At 35.7% G+C, this 12830-nt stretch overlaps 1 protein-coding gene across 4 annotated transcripts in view; it reads right to left on the bottom strand.

Moving 5' to 3' along the window:
• The window catches only part of LOC117410630 (ADP-ribose glycohydrolase MACROD2-like), a 759575-nt gene that overhangs the window by 56043 nt on the left and 690702 nt on the right, over positions 1–12830 (bottom strand). For 3 of the 4 annotated variants that reach the window (XM_034017313.3, XM_034017312.3, XM_034017314.3), the window contains exon 10: positions 3549–3596. The exons of the other annotated variant lie outside the window; for it this stretch is intronic. In XM_034017313.3, coding sequence (XP_033873204.2) covers positions 3549–3596 — 48 coding nt within the window. The remainder of the gene's footprint in view (positions 1–3548; positions 3597–12830) is intronic. 4 annotated transcript variants of the gene reach the window in all.

The raw sequence follows: 12830 nt of genomic DNA, 5'->3' as shown, positions 1-12830 counted from the left end.
ATTTACATATCAGTGAAAAAAAAACGTTTTTGGTATATTAATGCTGACAGTCTATACATTACCAGGACCTGAAAACTTATCAATTCATCTCAACCTGACAAATACTGTGTAGCCAAAAGACATAATATAGTCATGTATAATAAGTTACATGTGTGTTTATATATATACAGTTTTTAACGCGGTTTAAATTACATTAAAACACTGAATGCTCATACCTATAGATTGATTACAGATTGATATAAAACATTTATAGATTTGTCAAAGAAAGTGTTCTATAATATGCCAGCAAGCCAGAACAACAAAATGAAACAGAGCAATGCCTATGATCTGTCTAATGACTACTATAATATTGTTTATAAAATAATAAGAGTTATTATTATTATAAACAACGATACACATGTATATTAAAGGAAACTGATAGGAAAATATACAGTATAATTAGAAATGTATTAAGGTGAGTAATAAACTGACTCCATTGTGATTTAGCAGTTGGTTCAAACAACTTAACAACAATATTAATCCAGAAAAAGGAAAACAGTTTTTTTTTATGATGGGTTGTTATATAATAATAATAATAATAATAATAATAATAATAATAATAATAATAATAATAATACAATGACAATGGAATACCAATTTCAGTTAAGTGCTCTTCATGCAAGCATTCCAGGGTGCTTTACAAAAGAAATATAAAAAGCCTGTGTCTAATAAATAAGCCATCAGAAATAAACAGACCCAAACAAATATGTTTTCAAACAGGATTTAAAAGATTCAATTGTGCTAGCATTCCTGATATGAATCGGGAGCAGGTTCCAAACACGAGGGGCATTATAACTACATGCTCTGGCTCTGACAGAGTTCAAACGGATTGTAGGGACTGTCAGAAGATTAGCATTTTGTGATCTCAGGGAACAATCAGGTTATATGAATAACTTTATAATAATAATAATAATAATAATAATAATAATAATAATAATAATAATAATAGCATCAGTAATAAAACAAACAAATGAGATGGAAGCAGTAATTGTATCAATTAAATATGAGATTAAAACCAAGATTAACTAAGATTACATTTTTTAATTGCGATTCATTTTTTTAAAAATCGCCTGACAGTCCTAATGTGTGTGTGTGTGTGTGTGTGTGTGTGTGTGTGTGTGTGTGTGTGTGTGTGTGTCTATATATATATATATATATAACAGTTTAAAGCTTTTTGTAATTTGTATTATGTTATATGTTCTTCCTAGTTCTGGCAGCCAAAGTTTATTGGGCGCCTACTATAGACAGTTTAAAAGGACATAAGGTATTCGTTTTTTGTCTCTCTGATACTACAATTTGACTTCAAGATACAATACTTCAAAATATGATATGCTGTAGGTTTGTAACCCAAAAAATCTTTTGCATTTTTAAAACTGAAAAAAGGCAACAAAAGTTTCTGCAGGTTTTATTTTCAAAAGTTTCAGGGGTTGAAATAAGATGGCAGTTAAAAAAAAAAAAAAAAAAAAAAGAACTCAAATTGTCCAAGCATGAATTCCAATCCCTAAAGTAATCAGCTTTGAGGAGAGGTAGAAAATTCAACATGGAACTGACAAATAAGCTGTTATAGTACAGACATTACTTTATACACCAGAGAACTGTACTAAAAATTGGTACAGAATGTGCTCAGTGGAAGGGCTTTGGCCAGAAATCCATTAACACAAAGTAGGCCTGGCCAATGGCACAATGGCTGGTACGGATACATCACAAATAATTTGTATTCTTTAATGGTCGAAGGGAATTAATGTAAAAAATGTGGTCCTGATGATTTTGATACATGGTTTGCATAATACCAACTGCAAAATCAATAGCATGTAGATCGCTACATGGTACACAAAGATTTTGTTTCATCATACAGGCCTCTTGCTTCATATTTCAATATGGCAATGACACACGTCTAGTAAAAGCAATATCAATATAATTTGAATGGACTTCCTTGTTCAGAACCCTGGTAGGTTATTGAGGAAGCATTGGATTTTATGAAATCAGATAAAAGTGAAAAAGGCTCTCTAAAATTAGACATTATGGGCTGTATTTTGAAGTACTTAATAACAAAGTCAGTTTCACACAATATTGGAAAACTCTCAGAAAACAACTAAGTTGTAGGTAACAAAAGTTACTTTATGAGTTATTTCTTATTAGTCTTGTAATGATAACGTTTTTTTATTCTTTGCTCTTGCTCAAAATAGAGACATCCGAGTGACAATCAACAAGAGAGGTATTCATAATCCTATGACAGTAAAGAAGGGAGACTGATATATAGACATGTCAAATACTTTTCCTTTCAGTAGTGTCAGGGATTGCTCAGAATACTAGAATTTAGCATTTTGCAGTTCGAAATAGCTTTACATTTCATTTGAATGTATTATTTGCATTTATTTACATATGATGAATTTTAAGCGGTTCTTTTGCTCCAATATTGAATTACATTAATATCATACAGTAGTTTTTTCTTTCTATTTGTCTTTATGTGGCTCTAACTTTGCTTTGAGATTTCCTGGAGAGCCTACTGCCAGTACTGACCAGACCTCCTGATTACATTCAAGACATGTCACAATGGGACTGTCCAACTGCTGACCCTACCTAGGTGTATAATGAGATAGAGTAGGTGGGGACAGCAGAGTTAACAGGTCCCATTGTTACATGATGTGGCAAGGCAAAAGTCCTGCTTGTTTAAATAGTGTGTGTGGGAATGTAAGATTGGCAGGGATAGGGTTAACAGTTACAGATTTGGCCATTCTTCAATTGGGTAAGTGAGTGCTAATTGGAGAATGGTCACATGTATAAAAAGGAAGAGAAAGCCTTTGTGTGGGAGAGGGAGTTAAGGGAGAAAAACTGTGCTTTGTTTGTAACAGCAGTGAAGGTGAATGCCCAGCCTACGTATTCCTGTTTTTGTTTTATTTTTTTGTTTTAGCCGTCATGCCCTGTTTATTTGTTCTTGTGTTTTGTATTTGTTAAATAAATGTGCACAACAGCGTGTCACTAAAGCTTTTGTCTCAGAGTCTCTTAATTCCTGTCAGTAACATCTTGGGCCACAGAGCTAACCTGTCACACATGATTGGACTAGAATGTAGAAGTCTGTTCAATGCCAGGCAGAAAGGACCATTAAGTTAAAGCTCAAAGCAACCTAAGAGCCAAATAAAGACAGAGATAGAGAAAGATAAAGATGATGATGATGACTGGAGCAAGAGAACCCAGAACCACAAAGAAAGATGACAAATACCAGAAAGTAAAAGTATATAATCAGTTGACATTTGATGCAACTTACTGTTCATATGAATTCCAATAAAATTCTGTAGGAGTGATATCTGAACATTACATGTGTTCTACTTGATTTCTAATTAATTTTCTAACTACACATCCAGACAATGAACTCCACTGGAAGACCATACCAGTTATTTAATTGAAGTTCATATGAATTTGTGGGCAATATTTTAAAGTGTTACCATATAATCAAAATTTGGAATTTATAGATAGCATCCATACTGTATAAAAAACATGATTAAACAAACCTTCCTCCTCAGTCATTCCCTCCGCTGCATCTTCATTCATGTTATTTTCTACGGGAAGGAAAAAGAAAACATTACAGGCGGGTGTGAAAAGACTAAAGGGAAGAGGTTTCACGTCGTGTTGCATTAGCTGCCCTGTGTGTAAAAGCACCCACAAGTCTGCTGGCAAAAGAGCTTCTAACAGAAAAAAAAGGTGGTGGAGGGGCGTACTGACATCCAAGGAGTGACCACCACTGTGGCTCCCTACTGCCCAACATTTTCTTTTTTACATTTACATTAAGTATTGTAAATGAAAAACTGCTGTTAAAAACAAACAAAATAAAATAAATGCTATGTAAAATTATTTCAAAATCCAGACTCCAATAAGTATGGTGAAACGAGTCCAAATTAATAGTTATGCTTCTGACAAACAAAACTAAGGTTCCAATTTAAAACAAAATCAAAAAGCAATTCTCAACAAAAGAGATGCATTTCTAACAACAAATACAGAAGTGTAGAGAGAAAACAGATTTTTTTAAAAGTTACAAATATAGACTTTTTTTTAATTATTATTGAACTCGAAATTTATCGTTGAACACTTGAGCTGAGAAAATGGAAAATGCTATGTGTGTCTTGTGCGGTATCGAATCCAGCCAGAATAAGCACGTTGTTTTGAAGTGAATATTTCCAAAAGCTAATTTGTTGAAAGTTGAAAGGGGATATTTATATCAGGCAGTGTAATGGAGTAACCCCACCCCTGTGTTTATTTATATTATATTATTATGACTTAAATGTACTGTTTATAATATTTTAAACACTGTTTTATTGTTATTGTTTTAGCCTCGATGGGGTTAAAATGCCCCATCCAGATAAAATCGTGAGAAGGCGTGGTCAACAGCGAGTGATCATTAGGGCAGCAGTGTGGAGTAGTGGTTAGGGCTCTGGACTCTTGACCTGAGGGTTGTGGGTTCAATCCCAGGTGGGGGACACTGCTGCTGTACCCTTGAGCAAGGTACTTTACCTAGATTGCTCCAGTAAAAACCCAACTGTATAAATGGGTAATTGTATGTAAAATAATGTGATATCTGTATAATGTGATATCTTGTAACAATTGTAAGTCGCCCTGGATAAGGGCGTCTGCTAAGAAATAAATAAATAATAATTAACAAACTGGCTGTTGACCACCCTCGTGCCGAATGTGGTCGAGGGATAAACTAGGTAATTGATAGCCAGTTAATCCCTTGGCCACAATATAAAAACAAGCGGCTTTTGCTCACTCGAGGTTGGTTGTTGAGAGGTGTGGAACTCAAAGAAAAGTAAAAACAAAAAATTATAAAATATAAGCAATTGCTACTCGTGCTGGATTTGGACCAGCACAATACTTGTTTGTTCAGGGTTTGTTTTTGTCTGTTTTGACCATAGTGTTTTTTGTTTTGTTTAAATATTTATTTCACAAATAAATATGTGCATCAGCGCCTCACTTGCAGTACTATGTGTGTGTTGTTCAATTCTCTTCCTGGTCTGACATCACCCACAAGCCATCTGGGTAACAGGCAGTCAAAATGCTTACATGTTCAATGGCACTTGCTGTATGATATGAGCACACTTAATAGGTCTGGAATAGGAATCCAATTCTGGACACTTTTCCCAATCCCAGGATTTAGGAATTGATTTTTGTAATAATAATAATAATAATATTGTGCTTTTGCTTTTTAATAATTATCAATGTGAAGGTGCAGGGTAATGCACTCACACAACAAAGAAGTTATTCAACAGATTAATTAATAATGATAAAACATATAGCATTGCAAGAAAAGATAACGCTTGTGTCGCTCCAGCTCCTGCGCAGAACAAGTGAGTGATTTCACAGTCTAAAGTAGGGCGGGACAGCTGCTTGCTCAACTCAATAAAGAAAGGAGCTTGTTACCAGGAGGTTCCAGGTTCAATCCCAGCCACTGTCTCACTGTGTGTGACCCTGAGCAAGTCACTTAACCTCCTTGTGCTCTGTCCATCAGATGAGACATAAAACCGAGGTCCTATTGTAAGTGACTCTGCAGCAGGAGTTGTGATGCATAGTTCAAGTCTCTGTAAGTCACTTTGGATAAAAACATCTACTAAATGACTAAATAATAATAATAACTCAATAATACTGTTATTTAAAAACGTAAACGTAGATAAAAAACTGAACTGATTTAACTACTAATATTGAAAATTTAAACTCCAGAAAGTAAACTTACCTAGTAAATACTACATAGTTTTAAAAGAAGCAACATCATACAATGACAATCTTTTTTTTTTTTTTTTTCTAGCCCACAGACTGCAGTAACCACCGCCCTGTTATTTAAATATGTAAATTAGCTATGTGTGTGCTCAACACTCAACACACTGTTAGCAGCTGGCTGGGTGTTTATAGAGTCAACCTCGCCCAACAGAAAGGAAACATACACCAGTACGGCTGTGGTTTTATTTGAAAGGAAATTCAGCATTGTTGATTCAATTACAGGATTTTTCTTGCGTACCCCTTGCCGAGAGCTTGTGTACCCCAGTTTGAAAACCGCTGTTTTAGAGTATACCTGAGGCCCTTTATTGTTTCAAAACAAGTGTTGAGAGTTTGCAGCACTGAACATTTTCGTATTCAATGCTGTAGAGTACTTATTTTTTTCCACCCCCCACACCAGATCTCATTTTGGAATCAATTTTGCATTCATTCAAATCCACCAACAGAATGACTTGGGGTTTTGCACTGTTCTAAATTACGCTGCACTGCTAAACAGATGAACAGCTTTATCTAAAGATAAAGCAATTCCTAGAATGTAGCTTTCATTTAGGTTTAAAGACACTGTCTTATCTATAACCTTGCTATTTAAACAGAATGCTCCATGAACGTACTTGTCGGTTATTTGGCTGTCCTCATTCGTGGAATAACTACACCACTCCATGAATGTTCATGCAGAATCCTCTATGTATATCTATGTATGTCTATTTTGCTCAGTTTTGTGCTTTATTAATTGCGTGTTATTACAGTATGTAACATGTTACAGTATGATGTAAACACACATATAAAGTAACATAGTGCTGTTCTTGTAAATTCACTGGCACTATATAAAACCCTTCTTTATCAGACAAATGTCAGTTAACTATGGCTATATTTACAACAGAAATAGAGGCAGCACGCTATGATTGTCACACTATTATTCTGGAAAAAAAATCTCTTGACCCTGTCCTTTTTTATTTTAACAACGGTTTACAACAAACTTAAAAGTGAATAATATTATTAATTGCAAAAAAACCTACGTTAAGACTGTGGTTTTTTTTTGGTTTTTTTTAATATAGATGCTCAATAACCCACTAAGCAGTGAATGGCAAAACAACGCAGAATACATTTCAGAGTAGTTCTTGAACTTAACAGAACGATAGTTAAAAAAAAAAAAAAAAAAAAAAAACAACATTTGCACAGTGGAGCGTTGAAAGGACAGGCTCAGCGAGAATGGAAATACCCAAACGGCAATGAACAGTGAGTAAGCAAGATTCGCAAGAACCAGACTTTTGCTGTCCAATCAGTGGTTCTGACCGGACACAGTACAAACTCCCTTAAAACCAGATGTCCAGTCGAAAACTGGACAGTTGGCAACCCTAATTACACAACAGACTGGGACAGTGCGAGTCCAACTAACCCTTGGAAAGTTGGCCTTAGGCCCCATTATTTTGCTTTCTTTTTTAACTATGCTGCTTTATCAGCATGCACTGCATATTTTCTGCTGTTCTTCAATCTACCTGCTTTAGCACAAATTACTGAAGATAAACAGAATCTGGGGATATAAAGAGGTGCCTGCCCCATTGTCTTTGTGTGTATATGAATGCCACACTTGCAGTTTTTACTTATATATTGGAATTAAATCAAATCTGATTACTATATACAATATGAAATGACTGGAACATAACTTTACAATAACACTTTTATTTCTTATTATTCTGCAAGTACAGCTGGATTTTGTACTACAGATGACTGTGAAGTACATATAGATCCCTGAATTGAACATTGTGCAACATTATTCATTTGTTCTAATGCTGAAATCATATTCATCATATTTAAACTGAAAAACAGTGATATTTCAGTCAAATGCATTATTTCCATTATGAAATATATTGAAACAAGCCTTCTGAAGCTTAACAATAATTAACAAAACTCTTTATTGTGTTTAGTTCTGCAGCAGAGTCTCACCTCCCCCCACAGTTTACAGCGTAGGCTGCTCTAATCAATTACAGATTAATTACAGATCTCGTTAGACACACTAGACTCAATTAGAAGAGATCAAAACAGTACCATACGATACAGTTAGTAGAATCTTACACATACGGTTCAACAGATTTTAAATTATCAGCAAGTTACTGTCAGAAAAAAAAAAATTAGCTTTTACACATTATTTTACTATTTTATATACCAGTACTTCACTTATACTGTACTACGCAGAATGTAGAGCCACAACCAAACTAATGTTCTGAGACTGATGATTGACAGGGTCTGTTATATTTTGGAATTTTCATAACACAAGTGATTACGTTTTTACTGTTTAGTTATCTAAAGAGTGTGTTTAAAAGAAACAAACAGGTTTGCTATGATATACATACTGTTTCAGTCAGCATTAGTTGATACTTACAGGTTCTTCTGAAGGATTGAACAGTATTTTGATACATATTATTTCACTTTTCCCTTTTTCATTTCCTGTCTAAATTGTAAATTTGCTGTACTGTAATTCCATGCATTTCATATGCTTATATCATACTTTACCATTTTTTTGTGAGCTTTGCTGTGCTTTTTCTTTGCCTTTTCCTCAATATACTATAGTACACTTTCCTGTCCTTTGATTAGTGTTCCCCTGTGTGGTTTTTAGAATGCATTTCAATTTGATGTGTTCTTATTATCTTGTGACTACCAGACTATTAATGGCATGATGGCGGCAGTGGGGATAAGGTTCTTAAGCTCTACAGGGCTTTTTTTGTTTTTATTTTGAGATGCTGCTTCTGATATAAAAATCTGTGCATCCCAAATCTCACACTGCTCCCAGAGCATGGACTGATCTGACAGCAGAGCAACACAGACTCCAGGTTAAAAACATCTTGCACAGTTACGGCCAAAAGTTTCACATCGCCCTATAGAATTAACTAATTTTACTTCATACAGTTGAATGAAACCTGCTGAATAATGTTACATAAACATATTGAATTACATACTGCTTTGTCGTTTTCCATACACAACAAAAAACTGACAAAAATTGAAAAATGTGACATTTCGAAATCTAACATAAAATACTGTACATAAGAAAGTTTACAAACGAGAGGAGGCCATTCGGCCCATCTTGCTCGTTTGGTTGTTAGTAGCTTATTGATCCCAGAATCTCATCAAGCAGCTTCTTGAAGGATCCCAGGGTGTCAGCTTCAACAACATTACAGGGGAGTTGGTTCCAAACCCTCACAATTCTCTATGTAAAAAAAGTGCCTCCTATTTTCTGTTCTGAATGCCCCTTTATCTAATCTCCATTTGTGACCCCTGGTCCTTGTTTCTTTTTTCAGGTCGAAAAAGTCCCCTGGGTTGACATTGTCTATACCTTTTAGAATTTTGAATGCTTGAATCAAATCACCGCGTAGTCTTCGTTGTTCAAGACTGAATAGATTCAATTCTTAGCCTATCTGCATACAACATGCCTTTTAAACCCGGAATAATTCTGGTTGCTCTTCTTTGCACTCTTTCTAGAGCAGCAATATTCTTTTTGTAATGAGGTGACCAGAACTGAACACAATATTCTAGATGTGGTCTTACTAATGCATTGTAAAGTTTTAACATTATTTCCCTTGATTTAAATTCAACACTCACAATATATCCGAGCATCTTGTTGGCCTTTTTTATAGCTTCCCCACATTGTCTAGATGAAGACATTTCTGAGTCATCATAAACTCCTAGGTCTTTTTCATAGATTCCTTCTTTAATTTCAGCATCTCCCATATGATATTTATAATGCACATTTTTATTGCCTGCGTGCAGTACCTTACACTTTTCTCTATTAAATGTCATTTGCCATGTGTCTGCCCAGTTCTGAATGCTGTCTAGATCATTTTGAATGACCTTTGCTGCTGCAACAGTGTTTGCCACTCCTCCTATTTTTGTGTCGTCTGCAAATTTAACAAGTTTGCTTACTACACCAGAATCTAAATCATTAATGTAGATTAGGAATAGCAGAGGACCTAATACTGATCCCTGTAGTACACCACTGGTTACCTCACTCCATTTTGGGGTTTCTCCTCTAATCAGTACTTTCTGTTTTCTACATGTTAACCAATCCCTAATCCATGTGCATGCATTTCCTTGAATCCCTACTGTGTTCAATTTGAGAATTAATCTTTTATGCAGGACTTTGTCAAAAGCTTTCTGGAAATCTAAATAAACCATGTCATATGCTTTGCAATTATCCATTGTTGATGTTGCATCCTCAAAAAAATCAAGCACTACTACTATTATGGCTTCCGGTAGACTTTTGCAATATCATTTTGTAGTTTAATTGATTATATGATGTTAAATAAAATATCTAAACTATGTTCATATAGTTGTTTTTTTTCTTAATGATGTCTCAATCCTAAAAATGTAGGTGATGCAAAACTTTTGGCCATAGCTGTACAGTACTACATTATTTTAAAGCAGCTTTTGCAGTAGTATCTTTTATACCTGTTGCAGGGCTACCTCTAGAGGTCTGTTTCTCAGCATTGTTTGTTCAAGACCCGCTCTGCAATCCTTAAAAACAAGGAATGTACAAGACAAAACTCATAACACGAGAAGAGACAGCCCTGCCACATGCATAAAGATATATTATTATTATTATTATTATTATTATTATTATTATTATTATTATTATTATTATGATGATGATGATGATGATTCATATACCGTATACTATGGTTTACAACAGCACCCATAACATTTTTGAGATGTGTTATGCATTGTCCCACTATCTATCGGAGCCTACTACTGTATATTTTAATGCAGTGCACTGTATACTGTATGCATAGAAACCTAAAATGGATTAAAGAGGAATGAGGGCAGTTAAATGGAAAGGACAGGCTAAATGCAGTATCCTGTACAACTGTAAGTGCTGTAAAATCCCCATCTGTGGCACAAGAACTCTATCGATACCAATAAAACTCCAGTTTCATAGTAAGAGTCACCAGTTCATAAATCCTACTTCAGCAGAAACACTTTTCTCCTGGGGTGTCAAGTCCTGGTAGTGTTTTCTGAAGCCGAAAATATGAAAAAAGACCACCCAATATTTGAAAATAACAGTTGATCAGACTCTGAGATGCATTAAACAAACACAAACCTAAAGACAATCATGCTACCCATTAACAAAATGTTACTCTTTGAATTCACGCCTTATGTATTTTTGGACAGGTTTACATAACAAAACATTATTCCCTTTTGACTGCAAAAGCAAATTACAGTATGTCTCTGTCGGAAATACCAACAGGCTCAAGGGAGGATCTTGAGACCGGGACAGGCATTAACTGATAAACCGTTTCTGACATGAAAAGTTAAATCATTTTATTAAACTGTCTGACTTAATTTGGAGGCAATCATCTTGGCAGCTAACAGTCAAGGGGGTTGTACTGCAAAAGAAAATTTGACAGTTGATGACAGGCTAAGAAGAATAGCATATGTACTTGTGTGTTGGTATTAGAGTACACTGGATGATTCATAAGCCACTCTGTTTCCAATTGTGCAAGCGATGAGACTGTACTGTACCCTTGCAGACAAGGTATTATTATTATTAGGTTTTTACTCTAGATACTTCTGAGTACCTCACACGTGCTGACACTACTCCGCTCGCTCCACTGGCTCCCGATCACCGCTCGCATCCAGTTCAAGACTCTTGTACTAGCCTACAGATGCCTTGACCAGACTGCACCCAACTACCTCCAGACCCTCATCTCTCCCTACACCCCCACTCAACCTCTCCGCTCCGCCTGCACTAGAAGACTAGCTCTACCTCCGCTACGCTCCCCTGCCTCCAGATCCCGCTCCTTCTCCACCCTTGCTCCGCAGTGGTGGAATGACCTTCCTACAGATGTCAGGACTGCCCAGTCCCTGACCACATTCCGGCGCCTCCTTAAGACTCACCTCTTCAAACAGCGCCTGTAGAACTCCTCTGTTTGTATCCTGGGACACTATCACCCTTCATGTAAATGTGCTTTATGTTGCTCTTATCTGCCCCCTATTTTACTGCATTTAATCCTGTACTTCAGAATACTGTAATCTGCCAAGTGTTTAACCTGTAGTACTTTGTATTTAATCATATCCTGATGTAACTATCACTATTTAATCATATCCTGATGTCACTATCACTATTATCTGCTGTATTATTGAATTGTGGTTTGTCACACTTGTACTTTGCTTGAACAAAAGTTATTGTATTTCTTGCTCTTATTGTATTACTTGTATTGTAACACTTGAAATGTATTTGCTTACGATTGTAAGTCGCCCTGGATAAGGGCGTCTGCTAATAAATAAATAATAATAATAATAATAATGATATACAGTTGTTAAGCTTCCACTGTGGGATTTAAGCTTACATACTTTGGTCCCCTTGTTTAAGGGATCAGACCAAATATGCCTCACTGGTAACACCGTGTAACAAATTTTTTTTTTTTTGGGTTCCTGGGTAGTAAGTGTTATTTCCTAATTGCTTATGCCTCAAAAGTATAGAAAATGGCTATTATTCCCCACAAACTTTGCTTTTGTGACCAGGACAGTGATATTTTGAAATTTACCTATTTCCAATGAGAAAACGGGCGAATTTGTGTCTTTTCGTTCACATAAAGTCAGAAAAAAACAACATATGAATCCAAATTAACATGTATTTAAACAAAAGTAATACAAAAATGACTACAAAAGATTTAGAAGTGAGTAGTTTTTCGAGATTTACGATTATACTGTAAATCACTTTCACGAATCAGCCCCCAAATGTAGTCTCCCATCATGTTCTCGTTATACTGTCCTTGGTAGCGGCGTTCAAAGTCCAGTATATCCTGGTGGAAGCGCTCGCCTTGCTCCTCCGAGTACGCTCCCATGTTCTCCTTGAATTTATCAAGATGAGCATCAAGGATATGGACTTTGAGGGACATCCTACAGCCCATTGTGCCGTAGTTCTTCACCAGTCTCAACCAGCTCCACATAGTTTTTGGCCTTGTGATTGCCCAGGAAGCCCCGAACCACTGCGACAAAGCTGTTCCAAGCCACTTTCTCCTTACTAGTGAGCTTCT

The sequence above is a fragment of the Acipenser ruthenus genome, chromosome 6 (genome assembly GCF_902713425.1).
Source record: "Acipenser ruthenus chromosome 6, fAciRut3.2 maternal haplotype, whole genome shotgun sequence".
Taxonomy (NCBI): domain Eukaryota; kingdom Metazoa; phylum Chordata; class Actinopteri; order Acipenseriformes; family Acipenseridae; genus Acipenser; species Acipenser ruthenus.
The sequence above is the reverse complement of the archived record's forward strand: the minus strand, read 5'-3'. Positions and strand labels throughout refer to the sequence as shown.